The sequence below is a fragment of the Vigna radiata genome, unplaced genomic scaffold, assembly GCF_000741045.1.
Source record: "Vigna radiata var. radiata cultivar VC1973A unplaced genomic scaffold, Vradiata_ver6 scaffold_486, whole genome shotgun sequence".
Lineage (NCBI taxonomy): Eukaryota > Viridiplantae > Streptophyta > Magnoliopsida > Fabales > Fabaceae > Vigna > Vigna radiata.
Window position 1 is genome coordinate 44,769 of NW_014542921.1, and position 19,945 is coordinate 64,713.

At 29.0% G+C, this 19,945-nt stretch overlaps 3 protein-coding genes and 1 non-coding gene across 6 annotated transcripts; 2 read left to right on the forward strand and 2 right to left on the reverse strand.

Moving 5' to 3' along the window:
- The first annotated feature begins 324 nt into the window (after positions 1-324).
- On the forward strand, positions 325-2,892 carry LOC106752668 (probable phytol kinase 2, chloroplastic). Its single transcript, XM_014634401.2, has 6 exons — positions 325-726; positions 1,548-1,615; positions 1,703-1,834; positions 2,107-2,222; positions 2,374-2,488; positions 2,576-2,892. The coding sequence occupies exons 1-6, from the start codon at positions 340-342 to the stop codon at positions 2,751-2,753; spliced, it is 996 nt and encodes a 331-aa protein (XP_014489887.2). The 5' UTR covers positions 325-339; the 3' UTR covers positions 2,754-2,892.
- Positions 2,893-7,375: 4,483 nt separating this feature from the next.
- On the reverse strand, positions 7,376-8,109 carry LOC106752669. Its single transcript, XM_014634402.2, has one exon. The coding sequence runs from the start codon at positions 8,087-8,089 to the stop codon at positions 7,778-7,780; it is 312 nt and encodes a 103-aa protein (XP_014489888.1). The 5' UTR covers positions 8,090-8,109; the 3' UTR covers positions 7,376-7,777.
- Positions 8,110-15,809: 7,700 nt separating this feature from the next.
- LOC106752666 (ataxin-7-like protein 3) lies at positions 15,810-19,502 on the forward strand. Of its 3 annotated transcripts, none has more exons than XM_014634398.2 (4): positions 15,810-15,958; positions 17,568-17,669; positions 18,621-18,932; positions 19,145-19,502. In XM_014634398.2, exons 2-4 carry the CDS (start codon positions 17,628-17,630, stop codon positions 19,328-19,330), a joined length of 540 nt encoding a protein of 179 aa, XP_014489884.1. In that variant the 5' UTR covers positions 15,810-15,958; positions 17,568-17,627; the 3' UTR covers positions 19,331-19,502. The 3 variants fall into 3 exon arrangements, with proteins under 3 accessions (XP_014489884.1, XP_014489885.1, XP_022632930.1); XM_014634399.2 differs by having other exon boundaries at positions 15,822-15,958; positions 17,603-17,669; XM_022777209.1 differs by lacking the exon at positions 15,810-15,958 and adding an exon at positions 16,063-16,184.
- An 8-nt stretch (positions 19,503-19,510) lies between these two features.
- TRNAE-CUC lies at positions 19,511-19,583 on the reverse strand. Its single transcript has one exon. It is a non-coding gene; the product is annotated as a tRNA-Glu (tRNA).
- Positions 19,584-19,945: the final 362 nt, after the last annotated feature.

A 19,945-nucleotide genomic window follows, 5' to 3' on the forward strand; every position in this document is an offset into this window, starting at 1 on the left:
ACACTTAAGAATTAGCTAAGGAAAATAATAAACATCTTGAATAAAATTAGTAAAAGTAAGAGTTTTGATTGCGAAATATGCAAATTTTAGAGTGTTACTTAACATCAGATACCTTGTAAACTAAAAAGAAATACTAGTGTTATACATGTATTGACAGTGTCAAAATGTCACGTTAAAAAAATGATGTGAAATTGAGAATGAATGCGTTTAACTACTTTTGATCAACATATTTTTATATTCTGTAAAAAGTATTAGAATAAGATTTAGCTAACTAATATTTAATTAATGTGTAGCCGTTATTAGTTCGTTGAAGTAGCAGAGTTGAAATGAGGCCTTAAAATGGTGGAAAAATCAATGGTGTTTGGGGGTTTCACAAGAAATCCATCTCACCACGCTCTCATGATGTTTCCCTGTTGCGTCATGTTTAGGAGCACCACAGTCCAAATGATTGACCGAATCGCTTATCTTTCTGGCCCTCCTCTCCAACCAACTACCACGAGACTTACTTTCCTTTCTCCTTCTTCCCCTTTTCTTTTCAAACTCAAACCCACTTCCCTCTTCACTTCCTCCTCCTCCTTCTTCTCTCTCACTTCCCCTCCGCGATCCACCATGCTGCACCACGACCCTCTTGTCTCTGACATCTACGCCACTGCCATTTCCGCCATTGTCGCCTTGTCCTTTCTCAGACTGTGGCAAGAGACAGCAAAACGTGACATATTCGACCAGGTGGGTCAGAAGATTGCTTTTTTTTTTCTGGGGTAGGGTTAAGTTGAACAAAATGATGCTGGGCTTTTGAATTTTGGGTCAATTTAGTGTTGACGTGTGGAAATGACTGTTTTTGTTATGCGACTGCTTTAGTGGGTTGTTTTCTATGTTTTTGAATTGGGAGAAACTAAGTTTAATTTTTAAGTTAATGGTTTTATGAAGTGGATGAAAAGTGGGATTTTTTTTATTGAAGCAGAAGAAATTTAGAGATCACAAAGAATATTAGCACTGGGAAAAGTTTAAATTATTATTGTATGTTGGAAATGGCTACTCCTCTAAGACCTCATTTTTGTCACCAATTTTGAGACATGTCAATCATATCATGTATGTGCCTACACTAAAGAAGCACCTATGTAAGTCCTCGACCTATTCTTTTTGACTGTTGCTTTAGTGCTCTCAGCCTATGCTTTTGTTAACCGTGTTGATTACTCCACAGAAGAATAGGCCAAGGACTTAATTGTTTCTTTAGTATAGGGACTGATAGATCAAGGATTTGTATACGATTTACTGTTCCAAAGGGTGTTGTTATCCCCTTCGACCGTGGTAATTTTTGAAGAAAAATGCTTTATTATTATCTTGCTTTTTCTCTTTAAGACTGATGTCCTGTGCATTTACAGTCAATGAGTTGTGCAGTAGTTTGTTTGATTTTCATTTGCTATGCTGTCTTTTGAAGATTGTTTTGAATTTTATTTTGTGATTTAAAAATAGATGCTGAGTTGCTGTGTTTCTTATGTATCTTGTTTTCTTTAGCAGAATTCTCATAAACTACTTTTAATGTTTAGAAATTAAATAGGAAACTTGTACATATAAGCATTGGGCTGGTGTTCATGCTCTGCTGGCCACTGTTCAGGTAATTCTATAATGTATGAATCATGGAGCCTGTTCAGAGCTCTGTTGCAATTTCTCTTATTGAATGACCTTTCTTAACTCATTACAGTACTGAGAATAGGGCTTCGTTCCTTGCTGCTTTAATTCCGGGAGTGAATATAATTCGGATGCTTGTTATTGGACTTGGAATAGTGAAAGATGTGGCCACAGTGAAATCAATGAGTAGATTTGGAGATTACAGGTTGCAACTCTTGAGTCCCAGTGAGAAATATTTGAATCTGGAAACAATTAAAACTTGGCTCATTCTACATTTAGTTCCTCTGCCTAGAAAAGTATTTGTCATATGGTCAAGTTGTTAAGCTGATACTGATCATCTAAACCAAACAAAATGAATATATTTGACTGTTTATTACGGTATATAAAAAAGCTAGATTTGAGTAATGCTATAAATTATAACCATGCCAAATATGTTTGGGTTGTGAGATGTCCTTCACAGTTCTTCTTTTGCACCAGGGAACTTCTTAAAGGACCACTGTATTATGCTACGACTATTACTTTGGCATCCATAATATACTGGAGAACTTCGCCTATCTCCATTGCTGCAATATGTAATCTGTGTGCAGGAGATGGTAATGTTGCCACCAGGTGTTCTTTTAAAAATATCAAATTAGGAAAGAAAGAAAAAATCACCTCTACATCACTATCAGGAGCAGAGAAACTTCATTCTGTTGCTCCTTACAAGTAGTGTATCTGATTTTTTTTCTTAATATTTTGTTTCAGGCATGGCTGATATTGTTGGAAGGAGATTTGGTGGTGTAAAGATACCTTACAACAAGAACAAGTCATATGCCGGTTCAATTGCAATGGCATCTGCTGGATTCTTAACTTCTATTGCGTAACTTTCAGTTGGATTATGTTGTGTTTGTTTTCTTTTGCCCTTAAGTGGTAACCCGGATCCTAGTTAACAGTTAGTGTTTTGCAGGTATATGTGGTATTTTTCCTCATTTGGGTATATTGATGGAAGCTGGAAATTGGTTCTTGGTTTTCTGTTAGTGTCTGTTGGCACAGCATTTGTAGAGTCCCTTCCTATCAGCACAGAGCTTGATGACAACCTTACGGTTCCCCTCACCTCCATATTGTTGGGCAGTGTTATTTTCTGATATGAAGCATACAAGGCACTAGGAAATTTGTCAGTTTTCTAACTGACTGATGCTTGTAGTGTATGTTGACAATCAATGCATACAGGGCAATTTTCTGCCTTGTCTTCTTAGCAGCATGGATGAGTATCTATCTTTTCAATGTGTCTGAGTACAACCATTAGTACTAGGATAAAGATACTTAGACAACATTTTTTTTACAACATTTGAACATCATCATACATTTTATTATGTGATTGGTCCATGGTAGTGTCATTGTGTCATTTGAATCAATCACACAATGACACAGATGATGATGTTCAAATATTGTCAAAAAATATTGTCTATATATCATCATCCTTAGTCCTATGTCGATTACATCACTTCGATTATGAAACTTATCTAACAGTACTTGTTGTCTATAGCTAATTAAGCTAAGAACAACCAACCCGTTTTCTTTCCAAATGAAGGACCTCCATTCCCATCCAACCATTCACATCATTACCATATACACTATAACTATCATGTGAGTGTTATTGGACTCACCAATCTTCCATCATTGCATTACAACTATTTCTTTTCAAATAACACTTTGAAGAACAAAAACAAACTATATTATAATTTTGTGAGAGAAACAAAAAGAATAAAACTACTTTCCGTTCATACATTTCAGATTTAGTTCCTTTAAAAACTAAGAAAAATATCAATTTTGAAAGTAAAGTCCTAATCCATACGAGAGGTTGTCTGCACTTGTTTTGTCACTTTCTAGTAATTGTGTTATTGACATAAAATAATAAGAGTGGGTAAAATTAATTGAATTGCATTGTTAAAAATTACAATGAAATAAAAAAATAATTGATTTAAACTAAATTAAAAATTAATTTAAATAAATTGAACTATTTTTTATTTTATTAAACTATATTAAACTGTACTAAATTATTATTTTTTTTGTTTTACGAGTTTCATTGTTCTTTTCAATTATTTTATAAGAAACTTCGTTTTCACTATTAGGATTTGCACAGCTAAAATTGCTGTAAGAAGCTGTACTTAAAATTAGTACAACAATTTTTATAACAAAAGAAATATGAAATGAACAGTAAGATGAACAAAAAATGCAATTAAATGTATGAAAATACTATTAGTGTTAAAAACTTTTACAAAAGCATATCTATCAATCAATCTAAAAACTACAGAGTGAATCCTGAATCCATGATTTAACTTATTTAACATAAAATGGAATTGAAGAGAAAGAGAAAAATAGAAGTTATAAATAAAAATTATAATTCTGATAATGAGTTATTAATTTATATAAGTTCAGTTTTGTAAAATTGAAATTTTTATTATGATTAATTCAATTTTTTTAAATATTATACAGTGAAATTAGATTAATTTACAATATTATTAGAGTCGATTAAATTACAATATTATTAGAGTCGATTAAGTTACAACATTATTAGAGTCGATTAAATGATGTTAAGTTAATTTTTAAATATAAGAAAGTTAAAAAAACATAAAATCACTTTTAAACTTTTTTATTAACTAAGTATCTCTATTACTATCTAGAGACGTTATAACTAAAATAAATATTAAAATTAAATAAAATTAATATCGATTTTGACCAATATTAAAATATTTGCTTTTAATATTTATATTTATTTAAGTTAAAATTCAAACACTAATAAAAATAAATATTAAAAATATTAGATAGTATCTTTTGGAAATATTAACTAAAGTAAATATTAAAATTAAATAAATTGACATCAACTTATGGAATACTAAAAAAAGTAAGTACTAAAATTGAATATGATTAAGCTGGATTTAACATACGCTAACTTTATTAAATTATGTATTTTTAATTTATGTGTATTCTTCACAACGAATATAAATAATAAATTATTTTGAGTCTAAAGTTTAATTATAGTTTTCTTTTCTCATTTTCTATATATATTTTATCACACTCTTCTTTTTCATTTATATTCATAAATCTTTTCACTCTCTCTCTTTCATTCACATTCATTTTTTTTTCATCCACACACATATTCTTTTATTTTTTTCCCTCATCTCTTTCATCACATTTCTCTCTTCATTTCCTTCATCCACATTCATCCTCTTTATCCATATTCATCTTCTTCGTCTACATTTCCTTCATCCATTATCAATTTTTTAATATTTTTTCGATCATATTATTTAAACTTGAAGTTATTGTCATTATATTAGTTTAGTTCTTATAGTTTACTTAGCTAATATTTTTTTTCTTTCTCAAAGTACATTATCGGAAGTAAATATATTATTAGAAGGTGGGTTAAGTCTAACTCAATCCTTCATCCATTATTAATTTTTTAATATATTTTTTCTCATATTATTTAAAGTATTGTACGAATTTTGTTTTTGAAGTTATTGTCATTATATTAGTTTAGCTCTTATAGTATGCTTAGCTAATATTTTTTTTTCTTCTCAAAGTACATTATCGTAAGTAAATATATTATTAGAAGTGAGTTAAGACTAACTTAACACTACAAAACCAGTTTATAAGGTAAGGTTTGCACCTCACTTGTATATTATAATTTTCTCTTATCTCTATTTGATGTGGGATTAGGATTCAGCCTAACTCAATCCTACAAAACCAGCTTTGCACCTCACTTATATATTATATTTTGACTAGAACCGTCAAAATGGGTCACAACCCGCGAGCCAACCCGGCCCGTCACGGGTTTGGGCCGGGTTGGGTTTGAAAAATACAACCCACTTATATGCGGGTCAGATTTCAACCCGGCTCATTTAGACTCGGCTCATGCGGGTTAAACCCGTGGTGAGCCGGGTTGGCCCACCAACCCACCTACCTAATTTTACTTTTTTAATTTATTATTTTATTTATGAAATCCTAAAAAAATAAAATACTTTCTTCACTCACTGTGTATACCAAAAAAGTAACCTCTGCTCTCACAAATCACTCTCATGGTACTTGCTCTCATTTGACGGTGCTCTCACCCTCACTTCACTAAAATCCTTCAAGGAGCAGGTAAAACACCCTTCCTTTTTTCTTCACTTTTCTCCACATTTTTGTTTTCTCACTTCTCTTTCTTTTTTTTTTCAAAAACCCTATAATGACAAAAATAGGGGGTTTGCGAATTTGTTTTTTGTTCTGGGAGATTTGAAGACATAAAATGATTTTTTCATGTTCTAACATGCTTGTATCAGATTTTGTTCATTTTATTTAAATAATTTGAGTATACATTATTTGAACAAGCTCTTTTTGATATCTTTGAATTTGAGAAATTATGTTACAGATTAAACTATTAAATTTTTGTTGATGTTGTTGAGTACTGATTCTCTTTTTTTTATTACTAATATTTTTTTATTGATTGTCGGAATTGTTCTGATATTAGGAAAATTTTTATTAATGAATTTGGAGACAACAAGAACAAGGGTCAAGGGTTACAACAAGAACAAAAAATGATGAATATAAGAAACTTATTTGTATGATTTGTGTGTTTGTTTTTGAATAACATTTGGATTATATTGTACTTTTTATTATTATTTTGAATTGTCTTTAACATAATTTTTTGGGAGTGAAAATTGTTTAAATTTAAATTACAGAAAATTTGTATTTTTTATTATTTTAAAAAAATGTAATTAAATGAGCTAGTGAACCAATCCGTTTACCCACTAACCCGTGGTGGGTCGAACCGGGTTCAAGTTTTTCTGGCTCGCTAATAAATGAGCTGGGTTGGGTTGGCTCACTAAGTGACCAACCTGTGGTGGATCGGGCCGGGTCGAGCCGGGTTACCCGTTTTGACAACTCTAATTTTGACCTTATATCTAGTCGATGAGGGATTTCCAACATATATTGATCTAAATTTATATATATATATATATATATATATATATATATATATATATATATATATATATATATATATATATAATAGCATGTAAATGTATATACATATAACTAAGTAATCCTATAAGAGTAAATGGTTTTTAAGATTTAAGCTACGATTTTCATTAAGTAAATTTTAAACATTTTCAAGTATTACCCTTTTTCTATTAAATTATGATTATGTGAGTTAGATAGTAAATTCTTATAAGAATATTTAATTTATTTTCCTCTTTATTTTGGTAAGTTATTTAGATAGTAAATGATATTGGACCTATTTTAACATACTTTTTTACCATTAATCGAAATTGGTGTTATTTTAAGATGGCCAAAAATTTTACTAGTCTTGAAATGTTCTAGTGTTTAGTAAATATAAATCGTAAGGGGAGAAAAAAAATACTAATTTTAATAAAGTTACCAGCTACCAGAAATTATTTGTTCAAAAGACTCAAATTCCAAAATTATTTTTAAGAAATTATGTAAAATCTCCGACTATCTTATAATAATTTAATATATTTAAGAACGGATTATTTATCAAGTTTAAAAACATATAAAATTGTCAATGTTTTTTTCTATCTAAAAAGATAAAATAAATAACAATTTTTAAATATCTGATTTATAGTTTCAATAGACTAAATTTTCACCGTCTTTATGTTTAATCATATTGTAGTTTCATTAGACTAAAATTATATATTTTGGTAAAGAAAAATATATCTAGAAAAACAAAAGAAGTTAACTGAAACAAGAATGTTAGGTATCTTTCGCTTCTGTTTTTTCTTCTTCCTTAAACAAAGTTCCTGTTTTTTTCTTCTCCCATAAACAATGTAAGAAAAGTGTATGTACATTGCAACAGTGACTCCCAGAAGAAAAATCAACAGAAAATAGAAAAGAGCATAATTGAAGGAACAACAGAATTGAATACAATACTATAACAGATAACTGCTAAACCGAGTTAACTACCCAGCTATGCATAAACAACCTAGGTTTCTCCAACATCACAAGGTGTAAAAAGTAAATACAGCAAAAAGATGCTGATATGTTTAGCTCCATGTGTGTATATCATAAGGTGTTATGTCACTGACAACACAGGTAATTACCAACATAACCCAACAACAAGTACTGAATCATATATCCAAAAATTACACAGTATATTCTGAAGGAATTGAAGCAATTAATTTTCTTGTGTTACATGTTGGCACAGTACTGTAACATCTTCTTTTCTTCTTCTTCTGAAGCAGTTGTGTGAAGGAGTAGAAGGGTTGTTCTGGCCCTCAATATTGGAATCTTCTTCTGTTCCTGAATCACGAGAACCCCTTCGTTTTCTCAGCCAGGGAATCATCAGGACCAAGATGAAGAGAAGAACGAAGGCAGAGAGAAAAACCAGAAGCAAGATCTTTCCATGTAGGGCAAAGTTTTTATCACTAGAGAATTGAACCTCATCTTCTTGTTCAGGGCTGAAAGAGGTGTTAGGGTAAGAGGTCATAGCAATAAGGGTAGAAAAACCAAATGGTGATAATAATAATAATTATGGTTTATAATATTTTCTTGATATATAGAACTTTATATCTTCTGTGGAAAGTTTTTGAATGGAGGTTTGAAACATTTGACTGTTTCAAAGTGCATCAAATTGTCACGTTCTCATGAAAGTCGAGAACGTCTCACGTCGATTAGAGATAAAACTAATTTATAGTATATAAACGTGCGCAAATCTCGTTTTATAAGTCTGTTTTATAAAATTGAGTTAGAGTTAAAAATCCATTTCTAACATAGTATCTGAGTTAGAAGTAAAAATCCACTTTTAACATAGTGTCTGAGCGAGTTAGGTTTAAAATTTACTTCTAACACACTCGTGGCTGGCACCAAACCTTCTCATTCACTCTTTTTCTTCTGGTTTCTTTCTGGATATTGTTTTTTCCTATCTTATAATTTGTTGGTTTGTAATTCATCAACAGCTTTTCATCTCTTGATTTTTGTAGTGTTGGAGAATATTTTATGGTACAGTTGCAGTTGGTGATAGCTAATTGGTAGCTGCAGAAGCAGGGTGGACCATGGTTTCTTTGTTGTTTTCACTTTTTTTTTCTGTCTTCTGCTTCTTACCACTGAAGTTTTTGCATGTAATAAAACAAGTAATTTGTTGGTTTATTATATTTAGTGTACTACAACATGTTACAGAAACTATTCTTTTTGAGATGCTAATATCTATTTAAGGATTAACCTATGTTGTTTGCATCAAAATATATCTTGGAATTTATCCCTTAAATCTGTTATATTTAGAAAAATATCATTATATGTTAATTATATGAAATTGGTTTTGATTTATGCTATTGAACTTATTTTTAATAAATAGGAACTATTATTTTAACGTTATAATAAACTTTTACATACATTTTACATTCACTATTATACTTTTCTTTACAAATATAAATTTTCTTTTTAATAACTAATAAAATATCCTTTAAAGGAAATTATCAAACTAGACGTGTAAAAAGACACTTTTCATAAAAAAAAAAAAAAAATCAGGTTTTTCAAAAACTTGCTAAATAATGTTGAAATCTTTCTCATGATCCTTTTTCTTTGTTTCTTAATTTTAATTATAATTGTATAGCTTAAACATCAAATTAGTGTTTTTAAATTATTTCATATATAGCGTTCATGATTAAGCTAACTACGAGTTTCTTAAATCACAAGTATATTAACGAAGGATTCAAACTATATGTAAAATAAGCATTACAAAACTACATATATAATATTTTTTAACAAATAATATATGAATTATAAAATTACATAAGGTATTTTAGCTAGTATTTTAGCTCGTCAATTACATAAGGTATATTATTTATTATTATGTCTATCCTTCTCTCTCGATAGTATTTACAATGATTAATTTTAAAAACATTATCATTAAAATATGTTTATTGAAATCTATAGACTATTAGAAAGTATCTAGATAAAGATAAAAAGAAATAGTTTGAAATGGTTAATTAAGGGGTATACCTAGTGCACAAAAAAATATTAAGGTTAAATATGTTTTTAGTCCCTATACTTTGGGGCGATTTTGGTTTTAGTCCCTCTTTCAAACTAAGGTACAATTTAGTCCTTCAATTTTAGAAAACTCTGATTTTAGTCATTTTTACCAAATTTTTTTAACTTTATTTGCTGTTTCAAGCACGTTTCATTATAGCATTTGGATTGTTTACACTGTTTTACACATTTTTGCTTCAATGTTAACTGAGAAACGCGTTTAAAATAGCAAATAAAGTTAAAAAATTTGATAAAAAGGACTAAAACCAGAGTTTTCTAAAGTTAAAGGACTAAATTGTACTGTAGTTTGAGAGAGGAACTAAAACCAAAATCGCTCCAAAATATAAGAACTAAAAACATATTTAATCCAAAATATTAATTAATACACAATGATGTTGATTAGGTTTTTTTCTTTTCATAAGAATAGATAGATAATATTATAATTTTAATTTTAACTCACTAAAAACAAGCAAAGCAACATTCTTGAGTTTGAACTCTAACATTATAACTTAAAATCAAACTAGGTAATTAAGTTGGTCTTAAAACTCACAAAAAATAATATACTTACAAAAAAAAAATGGACAAATTAATTTTTTTCTTATTATTCAAGCTGCAATTTTCCCTGCGTACGTGTTTACCCTTAGTGCCACAAATGAAAGGACCTAAATCTGTGTACATCATTGTCATTTTCTTGATTTCTTAACAATGATATCTCTCTAAATAAAAGAGTAATTTTATCAATATATATTTAAATAAAAACAATGAATATTAAAAACAAGAATTAAGTTAGTATTTTAAAAGTAAAATGAATTAACTATGTGCCAACCGTGAGAATACCAATGAGGAAGAGAAGGACCACTGACCTACTTATGTCCATACATTTACAATCACATTTTTTTTCCCTCTATTTTCTTGTTATCAAGTCACCGACACAAACAAAAAATATATTTGTTTGTGTTCCAAGAAAATTCTTGCAATGAAAAATAGGAGAAAAATGATTTTAATTTTTTTTAAATTAAGATTAAAAATGACATGGAGCTAGGATTGAATGAATGGAAATTATATTACATATCTTTTACATTTTCACTTTTAGGAACTACAATTTTATCTAGATTTAGTAGTTCTCGTGCTAAACTATGCGTGTCAAATAGAAATAACAATTTAAAATTGAAATAGTGAATTATGGGAAGAAATTTAAATATGCTTACAAATATAAATAAAAAATATATTATAAAAATTTGTTACTCAATATTAAAAAATAATTTAATTTTTATTTTTATTGTACAACTAACTTAATAAAATAATGTATATATATAATAAATTGATTTTAATAAAAACCACATGTTTCAAAGACTGTCTTGTTTATAAAAATAGAAATTGAAATAAAAAATAATTTATAAATTAATTTTTATGTATTATATTATGTAAATAATATAAATGTAAAATAATAATATAATTTAATTTATTAAGAGTTATTAAATTGTAGTTATTAATTATAATATAATAATTTAATATGTAAGATAGTAATTATTTTAATTTATTTTATTAGAGATGTTAATTAATTAACTGAAATTTAAAAATATTTACAATCTAATATATATATTACTGTGTATTCTCACCGTATTCTTTTTCAGTGGCGGTCGGAATGGATCTAGGCAACTATCCAAGTTTGTCTTTGGGTTGAAATACCATGAGAAGTCCAAAAGACTCAACTTTTTCTTAGGAAGAAATTAACAAAGGAAGGAGGTGCTACTACGCTACTCCAAGACACGACAAAAACCGCACCAAAACACAACGATCATTTCATAGACGTCGGTTAATATACAAACCGACGTCTATGATGTCCCAAAGACGTTGGTTAATGCAATGTTTGACGACTTTATAGACGTCCCAAGTTTTACAGACCAACGTCTAAGGTAAGATTAGACGTCGATTAGCGCATTGTCGGATGTCTTTGTAGACGTCAAGCTTTTAACTGAACAGACGTCTATATCGACGTCGCCCCTAAAAAAACCGACATCGCCCCTACAAAAAACCGACGTCCCATTAACGTCACCCGTATGGTTCTAGTGGTGACGTTAAAAGCCTAAAATATCTGACGTCTAAAACCTTTCTACACTAGTGTTAACAGGGGAAATTGCCCGTTTTGCCAATCTTATAGGACTATACATATAAATTCTTTCGCAGAATTTAAGAATATAACTAGCCTAGTATGGACACCAAAAAGTCTTTCACATTGCGGTCTAGATAACGAGGTTTTAATAGTTCCATTAAACAAATTGTTGGAAGTTTCATGTTTTAGAAATAAGATTAATTTATAATATATAAGTGAGTGAAAACTTCATTTTACAAATCAATTTTATACGGTTGAATTATGCTTAAGTCGATATTTATTATTTATTGGACATTTTAAACCACATTTTACCAGTTTTCTGGAATTAAGTTAGGATTAAGTTTACTTTTTAACACAAGTTTTATGGAGATTTATTAAAATGATAGAAAATGAAAGAATGTAATATTCAATTTAGTATGTATTTTTTAACTTGTTTTTATTGTAGATGCTATTATAAAAAAAAGGGAATGATATATGTTATGTTGGACTTTAATGTATGAAAAAACACTGATATTATATTAGGAGAGGTTAATCAACATAGGAAGGTAAAAACGATATTAATTGACATTTAATATTGATATTTTTAAATGTTAATTGAAGTTGAAAATTGACATTTTTCAGATGTTAATTGACATTGGAAATTGATCAATTATGATGTCAAATGAATTTCAAAAATGTATTTTCAAACATCCTTCTTTGTTTTTTTAATAAATTATTCAATTTTATAGTTTTACCAAACCTAAAAAACATAAAACCAACAAATGTAGTTTTTGACATTTCATATATTCAAAACTCATTTTCAAATTTGTATGAACTAATAAAAATTACAAACTAAAGTTATCACAAGTAAAAGCAATTAGAATGTGGCTAACACATATTTGTATGCACCATCACTCATAGAATGAAAAAAAAGTTGTCATTCTATGAATCTTATTATGTATGTTAGTAGTAGTGTTACAATAATAGTGTTGGAATTCCCACATTCTAGAAATAAGGTCATTTTATAATATATAAGTGGATGCAAATTTCAACTTACAAGCCAATTTTGTGGGGTCGAGTTAAGCTTAAAGTCTACTTCTTAACAAGTAGTGTATACAAACTATTTACTAGTGATTTTTGGTTTTGATAGTTAAAGTTATTATTTTTGGTTGAATTTTTTTTACCCTTCCGTGAAACCCCTGCTTTAGGGGAAAATATCATGTCCTTATTTTGGGTCTGTAGTTTAAAAAATTAACTGGAAAGTAAGATGTTACAAATCTTTACACAACCATAACTTTTACTTCAGTTGACAGATTTGGCTTTATTATATCTCAATTTAGATTAGAAAATAATTTTCAAGGTTGTGACAGCTCACGTAACTGATTATTCCTTCTATATTTTCAAAAAAATGTCATTTTCTCTTTTTCATCAATTTATTTTAAGTTTTTCTAACTTTGCAAAATCGTTTCACATACTTAGACTTTGAATTTTGTTCTAAATTTTTTGTGGGGGTTTCTCATGATTGTTTGGTGCTTTGAACAAATTTTCAGGTCATTCAGAGTTCTTTGAAAATACTCTCAGTTTTATCCTAAGTTTGAATGTATATGGTGTATGAATAACAAACAAGTTCAGCATTACCAATATCAACAATACCGACAAGTTCAACCAATTTATAACCTATAAAATATGAAAATAAAAACAAAAGTTCATTAAAAACCCAAAATGAAATCTAACCTTCTTGAAGGTGACTTCACTGCCGAAGTAAAGTGTTGTTGCTAATGAGGGAGAAAGGAGAACTACCTATGCTTCAAAGAGTACATGTGCATTTGTGTAAAATGAATGAAACTTACATGTGTTGGTCATCAAAAGCTTTGTCCAAGGGCTTGAGTAAAGAAGAAGGTTTTGCGATACAAAGATAAAGTGAATAAATTTTCACAATCTTGTCCAAATTTTTAATGAATTGACTAACATATAACGTCTATAAAGTGATAATCTGAAGTCTTATAGTTCTTCGACGTCTAAAACTAAAATATTCGACTTCATGTGTGAGTATATTTTCACCTTCACACCAAACATTTTCATGAAATTTACTCCATGTGAATTGAAAATTGAGAATCTTAATGTCTAATGAGTATATGACATTGGAAAAGTATAAACTTTGACATCTAAATTGAACATCTATTTACAAAAATACTACGGATCATTTTTAAAGTTGACTTTTTTATATTATATGGCATTGAATGTGAAACGTTGAAGTCTTGTTTTAGACTAATTAGTTACATTTTTTTTTTGTATTTTTAAGCTTATTTTTCTATTTAAACCGTACTTAAAACTATTTTTGTAAAAGGTTTAAAAAATCTCAAATATTTTCCATTTTATATATTTTTTATCAATAAAAAAATAAAACATTCATAATATTGACCTAAATAAGTTATTGTTACTTTCTTATCTATTAAATTCACTCCTATGTGCTCTTGGTTTTAGAAAGAAAATGTTAAAATGATAAAAAAAAATTCATCATTATCATTTTCAATTGCAACCATATGATGATCATAATTAATTTTCTTTTTTTTTTCTCATTACTCTCACCAAAATAATTTATAAAATTAAACTGATTTTATAATTACATTTTAAGAGTATTATACTGAGTAACCACCCTTTTTGAATGGTAGAAAACTTTTCAAATTAATTACTAAGCATTGGTAAAATACATTTAGAAATATTCATTATTTAATAACTATAAGTAAAACATATAATGTGTCATAATTGATATACATTTTTGTCTGCAAAGAAATTTAATCTTGTATCTTTTCTTACCAAAAATATATGATGAAAGTGTAACATTCTTTTTTAAGTCACATTTCTATTAGACATTAACAAAATATATGTCAATAGCTACAATTTATACATGTATATTTAAAATCTTTCTTAAAGAAATTGAAAATAAAGTTTCTATCTTCGTAAGAAATAATATATAATATATACATATGAAGTTATTCAAGAAAAGAAAAATAATACTACAAAAATATAATTTTCCTTTCTCTATTTTCAGCTTATCATTAATAAGTTTTCTTTTCTACAACATCCTTACATGTTTTACATGATCATAATTAGATAAACAATAAAACACAAAAAATTATAATAAGCTAGAATTATTCATGCAATTATACATATATCAATTTTATATATTTAAATCTAATTTATTTATTTTAATAAATATCACTCAGTAAAACATTTGACTATATTCTCGAAAGACTCAAAGACTCATGCGTTCAATTAAACTCAAATATTTACACTAAATCACTAAGTTATTGTTACAACAATTACATTAGGGAGAACTTAATTCACTCATATAATAAGGAAAATCTTTATCACCTATTAATATTTTATACTACAAATTAGATCATAGAAACCTCCTTCAGCTCTTACTGTATATTTTCTTATGTAAATAAATGTAAATAGATTAAGATCACCTACTTCAAAGTTCCGATTTCAATGTGACTTAAATATCTATTAAAAACATGTCTCATACGATACCACACCAAATCATTCACACATTCCATTCATATATACATTTTTATCTCATATCATTTTCAATTATTATCATCCATTCATTCATCGCATTTAATAACATTCAACTAAACTATTATCAAAATAGAACAAACTCATGAGAAACAAACAAGTTTTAACATTTATGATTTAATAATAAAATATTCATATCTCATCTCACTTATACCACTTTTTCTGTTAAATTATTTTATAAGTATTTACAAACTAAAGGAATTATTCTCCCTTTAAGCTGAGGAATATTTCGGATTTAAAAAGATAAACATTGTTTATATAATTTCACTAAGGATGTGAGAAAGAAAACAACGGAGTGAAAAGAGTAATTAGATGAAAAAATTACAATAAACAGTGAAATATTTAGATTGTCAGAAAAAATGGTGAATTTAAAAAAAAAGTAAGTTTGTTAACTTTTTATTTAAATTTTTTTTTTCAGTGACAAAAACATCCACCGTCACAGACAAGCGGAACAAATAATAATATTTGAGGGACTAAATATATAATATACTTTTAAAATTTATTTTCTAGCCCAAAACTTTTTGACCTTTGGGAATTGTACCCATTGAGTGCCCCAGTTGAGGGGTTGGCACTGTGAATCACCATTAGCCCTCGCTTCTTCTCCTTTTGACGATTCCTCGTGATCTCTCTCTCTCTCTCTCTCTCACGATCTTAAAGGTTCAAACTTTGCTTCATCTGCCACAACAAGCTCTATTCTTTTTTTCTCTCTGTTCTAGTTACGCTCTTCCCTTTTGTTTCTTTGAAATCTTTTATACTTTTTTCAGTTCACTTAACCATTTCCTTTTAATGGGTTTCTGGAAATTTCTTGAATGTATAATTGTCCTCTGGATTTTGGAAACACTTTGGCGGAGATTTGTGTCAGTTAGTTATCTTTTCTATGAGGGTAATTGGTTTTTCTCTTTTCAATTGTTGTTATGATCAATTATGCATCACTTTGGTTGTTGTAGAGTAATTGTCACCTCCATGTCAAGAAGCAAGGGCCGATTTATGATTTAGATGTTAAAATTGTGAGTGTGTGTGTGTGTGTAGGGTTTGAACTAGATATCAGAGATTAAAAGTGGAGGATATGTTCTTTCATGTATTTGCAGTGAAAGAAAAATCTGTCTAGCTGGGATATTGAAATAGCTGGCCTCTTTCTGCCCCATAAGGAAATTGAAAAAAAATGGAATATATTAAGTGAATTGAAATTACATTGGATCAGAGAGATTGCAAGATGTTTCTCCATTTGTCATTGTTGAAGTTTAGGTTGAGAATGATTAAGTTGCTCTTTTTTTTATCTTGTTTATTATGTTGAACAGGAGATCAGTGTTAGAGATTCCACATTAATGATATACACAAATTAATGTAAGTGGAGGTTAACACTCACTTCCGAAACCTTTTTGAAAGGATAAATTATACTTAAATTTAAATTCTAAGATGATATAAGAGTTTGTCAAAGCAATTGTTGTTGAGCCTATCAGACCACCTCTTAACAGATAATCTATACTTGTCCAGTCCTACAAGCATTATATTCCGAATGTTCATAAAAGGGAATGTTTAAAATTCAATATCAACTAGTAATATTGTCAAATTAAAATTCAATATCATCTTGTAGAATTGAGTTAGATCCAAACTAAAATTATTTGATTCAGGAGAATTTCAAGATATGTGGATTTTATGTTTGTGAATGAATATTTATGTGAAACTGAAAATTGATAGGTCATTCTACCTCTGAATAATGAAAGGGGAAAAGGATAATACAGAGACCTTGGCTGAAATTGAGACAAAGGATGTAGAATGTATATGATAAACATGTTACAGGGTTATGGTTAAACTGTATTTTGTAGTCAGTGTTGAATTATATCCTCCACCATCTTTTGTGTGTGTAGACACTTAGAATGATGATGAAAGTTTATGACTATCTTCTTATTGTAAATTTGGATACAAATTGTCAATCACTTGACACTCTAATTACTTGGAGTGATCCTTGTTTCGTTTTTTTATCCTCATTGATTATATCCACATAATACATTCAATATGGTTCCTGAAATCACAACTTTTTCTTTTAACCGGTTGAACTTTCTTATTTCCATCATGAATATTATTTTCGGAGAGTCTGCTGGTTTAACTTTACACTATGAAATTTTTGTCACTCTGTTTCATGACCAAACCATGCCTTCTTAACCATGTACAATGTCACGCAGTTGTAATGTTGTTTCGTTTTGTTATTATTTTGGCTCTTTAGTTCTTGTCTTATTCATTTTATACTTCCTCAACGATTTTGTAGTTCTTTGACTTTCACCAGTAATTGGTGTAAATTAGGATCAAAAAGCCTTGTTCAAGACTCATGTCTGTTCCTAAGGAGGAAGACTTGTCGCCACATTCCCAGGTGTGTTCTTCAGTTCTGATTAAACGTGCTTTATGGTGGCAGCAATAATTAAATAATAGATTTTGATTCAAATTCCTAGCACATTTGGCTGTCCAACTAACTTTTGTTTGAGTACATTTCAACTTTCAGTTTACATTCTCCTAAAAAGATTTGGGATTGTACTAGTAGTTATAAATTTCGGAATCCCTTTCAAAAGAGAAAATGTTGATGGTTAAACTCCATTTGTCTTTCATTAACTAATTAATATATCTATGACTTTGCGTTCGATGTTCTTTTCCTGTTCTTTATTTCCCCTCTAAATTAACTGCTAAAAATGTAATGTTGAAAGATAATATACCCAAGAATGGTGCATTTTCCTTTGTGGTTATGATCAACAATGAAGAGGAAGATGAAGATGACATTAAGATCAATAATTGAATGAAAGAAAGAACTTTGGATTCAAAAAACAACTGGTGTTATATATGTAGATGAGAGCAATAGTCTAATAAAGCAAGAAGAATTGTGAATTCATTAAATTGTTTCATGTTTGTTACATTGTGCTGCAGAGCATGGTTTCTGACCTTGTGCATCAGAATTCCCTTCAAAATTCAACAATTGTTTTTTTGTTTTCTTTTCCAGAGAAAGATGGTTCGATGATATGCATGAAGTGTGTCATCAACATTGAACCCTTGTTTCTTATATAATATCTTTCTTTTAGAATAAGGATGGAGGAATTCATAAATGCCACTCTTCCCTTATTTGTTTCCTTACAAAAAACAAATACACTAAATGGAGTTAGATACTAGTCTTAGTAGAATACTTGTATTTCTTTTTATTGTGGATTAACTCTCACATGCATGAGCCTCAAGTAGTTACTCATGTCTCAGTGAATTGAATCATTTAAAGTAATACATGTGTTTTTCAATTATATACATACTTATGATTATTTGCTTATATTGGGATGTTTTGCAGCTTTCATCTCACTTTTTCTTGGATCTCCTTGATTCCATCATAGTTGATGTGGCATCAGAGTGTCACAGAGTGGCAAGGCTTGGACTTGATTCTAATTTGGAAGAAGAAGATGAAGAATTGAAGCTGTCAGCACAAGCCAGGGTTAGGGTGGCTGATCCTAGTAATAGTAATGAAGCAAATGGCAAGTATGTGGTTGACATATTCGGACAAACCCATCCTCCTGTTGCAAATGAAATATTTCAGTGCATGAATTGTGGTCGATCTATCATGGCTGGGAGATTTGCTCCTCATTTGGAGAAGTGCATGGGGAAGGTTATTCTTTTATCTTCTACAATGAAATTTTTCCTCTTATGTTTTAGTTTTCCATTCATTTATTTCAGCTTTTTAGAGTAATCAGAAACTAAAAAGAACAGCTTTTATCAGTTAATCTATGTACCCGAATTAAAACTTGGTTATTCCTCACTTGAAAGTTTTTTCACATGTGTCATTTTCCTATCATGGAAATGCTTGCATGCTTCATTCAGGGTAGGAAGGCTCGTCTGAAAGTAACAAGGAGCAGCACAGTTGCTCAGAACCGGTATTCACGAAGCAGTCCTCTTTCTGCACACTCACCATCTTCAAATTATTCTACAAACAGCATGAACCGGTTGCCAAATGGAACCTCCAATTTTGCAGGTGAGGAGCACTCAAATGGAACACTGGAGTCATGATGAACTAGTTCATGTTTGATGCCTACCAGCATGCAGTTGGATTTTATGTGATTCAAACAATTTTATAACAGTTTCCTTCACTTTACATTGTAATGTTGAGAAAATCTTGTGATGAATATCATGATAGAGTTTTTAGAGTGTATCGTTTAAAGAAATAAAATAGTGTGCAAAATATGAAAATTCCGTTGCCGGGACTTGAACCCGGGTCTTTCGGGTGAGAGCCGAATATCCTGACCAACTAGACTACAACGGATTTTTGGAAAGTACTAACAACTAAAAGTATATAAACTAAAACAAATAAATTTTTATGACGTTGCATTATTATGGAGGCATTTAAATAAGATAAGAAAGGTAAAAAAAACCTAAATAACTTTAGACTTTTAGGCAAAAAAAATAAAAAAATTAAACACATTTTATAATTACAAAAACACCATTTAAACTAATGGAAACACTAATAATTATCCCAACGCTATCATAATGAAGACAAAATTATAAAAAAAAATTATATACGTGAAAAACTAATTCAAAATGATATCATTATATATATATATATATATATATATATATATATATATATATATATATATATATATATATATATATATATATATATAT

What these genes read in the sequence shown, in the direction of transcription:
- LOC106752668 (XM_014634401.2), top strand. Translation starts at nt 340, where the DNA reads ATGGTGGAAAAATCAATGGTGTTTGGGGGTTTCACAAGAAATCCATCT. An exon ending in AGTAGATTTGGAGATTACAG is followed by an intron (nt 1,835 to 2,106) that starts GTTGCAACTCTT and finishes CTTTTGCACCAG; the next exon opens with GGAACTTCTTAAAGGACCAC. An exon ending in GGATTCTTAACTTCTATTGC is followed by an intron (nt 2,489 to 2,575) that starts GTAACTTTCAGT and finishes AGTGTTTTGCAG; the next exon opens with GTATATGTGGTATTTTTCCT.
- LOC106752669 (XM_014634402.2), bottom strand. Translation starts at nt 8,089, where the DNA reads ATGACCTCTTACCCTAACACCTCTTTCAGCCCTGAACAAGAAGATGAG.
- LOC106752666 (XM_014634398.2), top strand. Translation starts at nt 17,628, where the DNA reads ATGTCTGTTCCTAAGGAGGAAGACTTGTCGCCACATTCCCAG. An exon ending in ACTTGTCGCCACATTCCCAG is followed by an intron (nt 17,670 to 18,620) that starts GTGTGTTCTTCA and finishes GATGTTTTGCAG; the next exon opens with CTTTCATCTCACTTTTTCTT. An exon ending in TGGAGAAGTGCATGGGGAAG is followed by an intron (nt 18,933 to 19,144) that starts GTTATTCTTTTA and finishes TGCTTCATTCAG; the next exon opens with GGTAGGAAGGCTCGTCTGAA.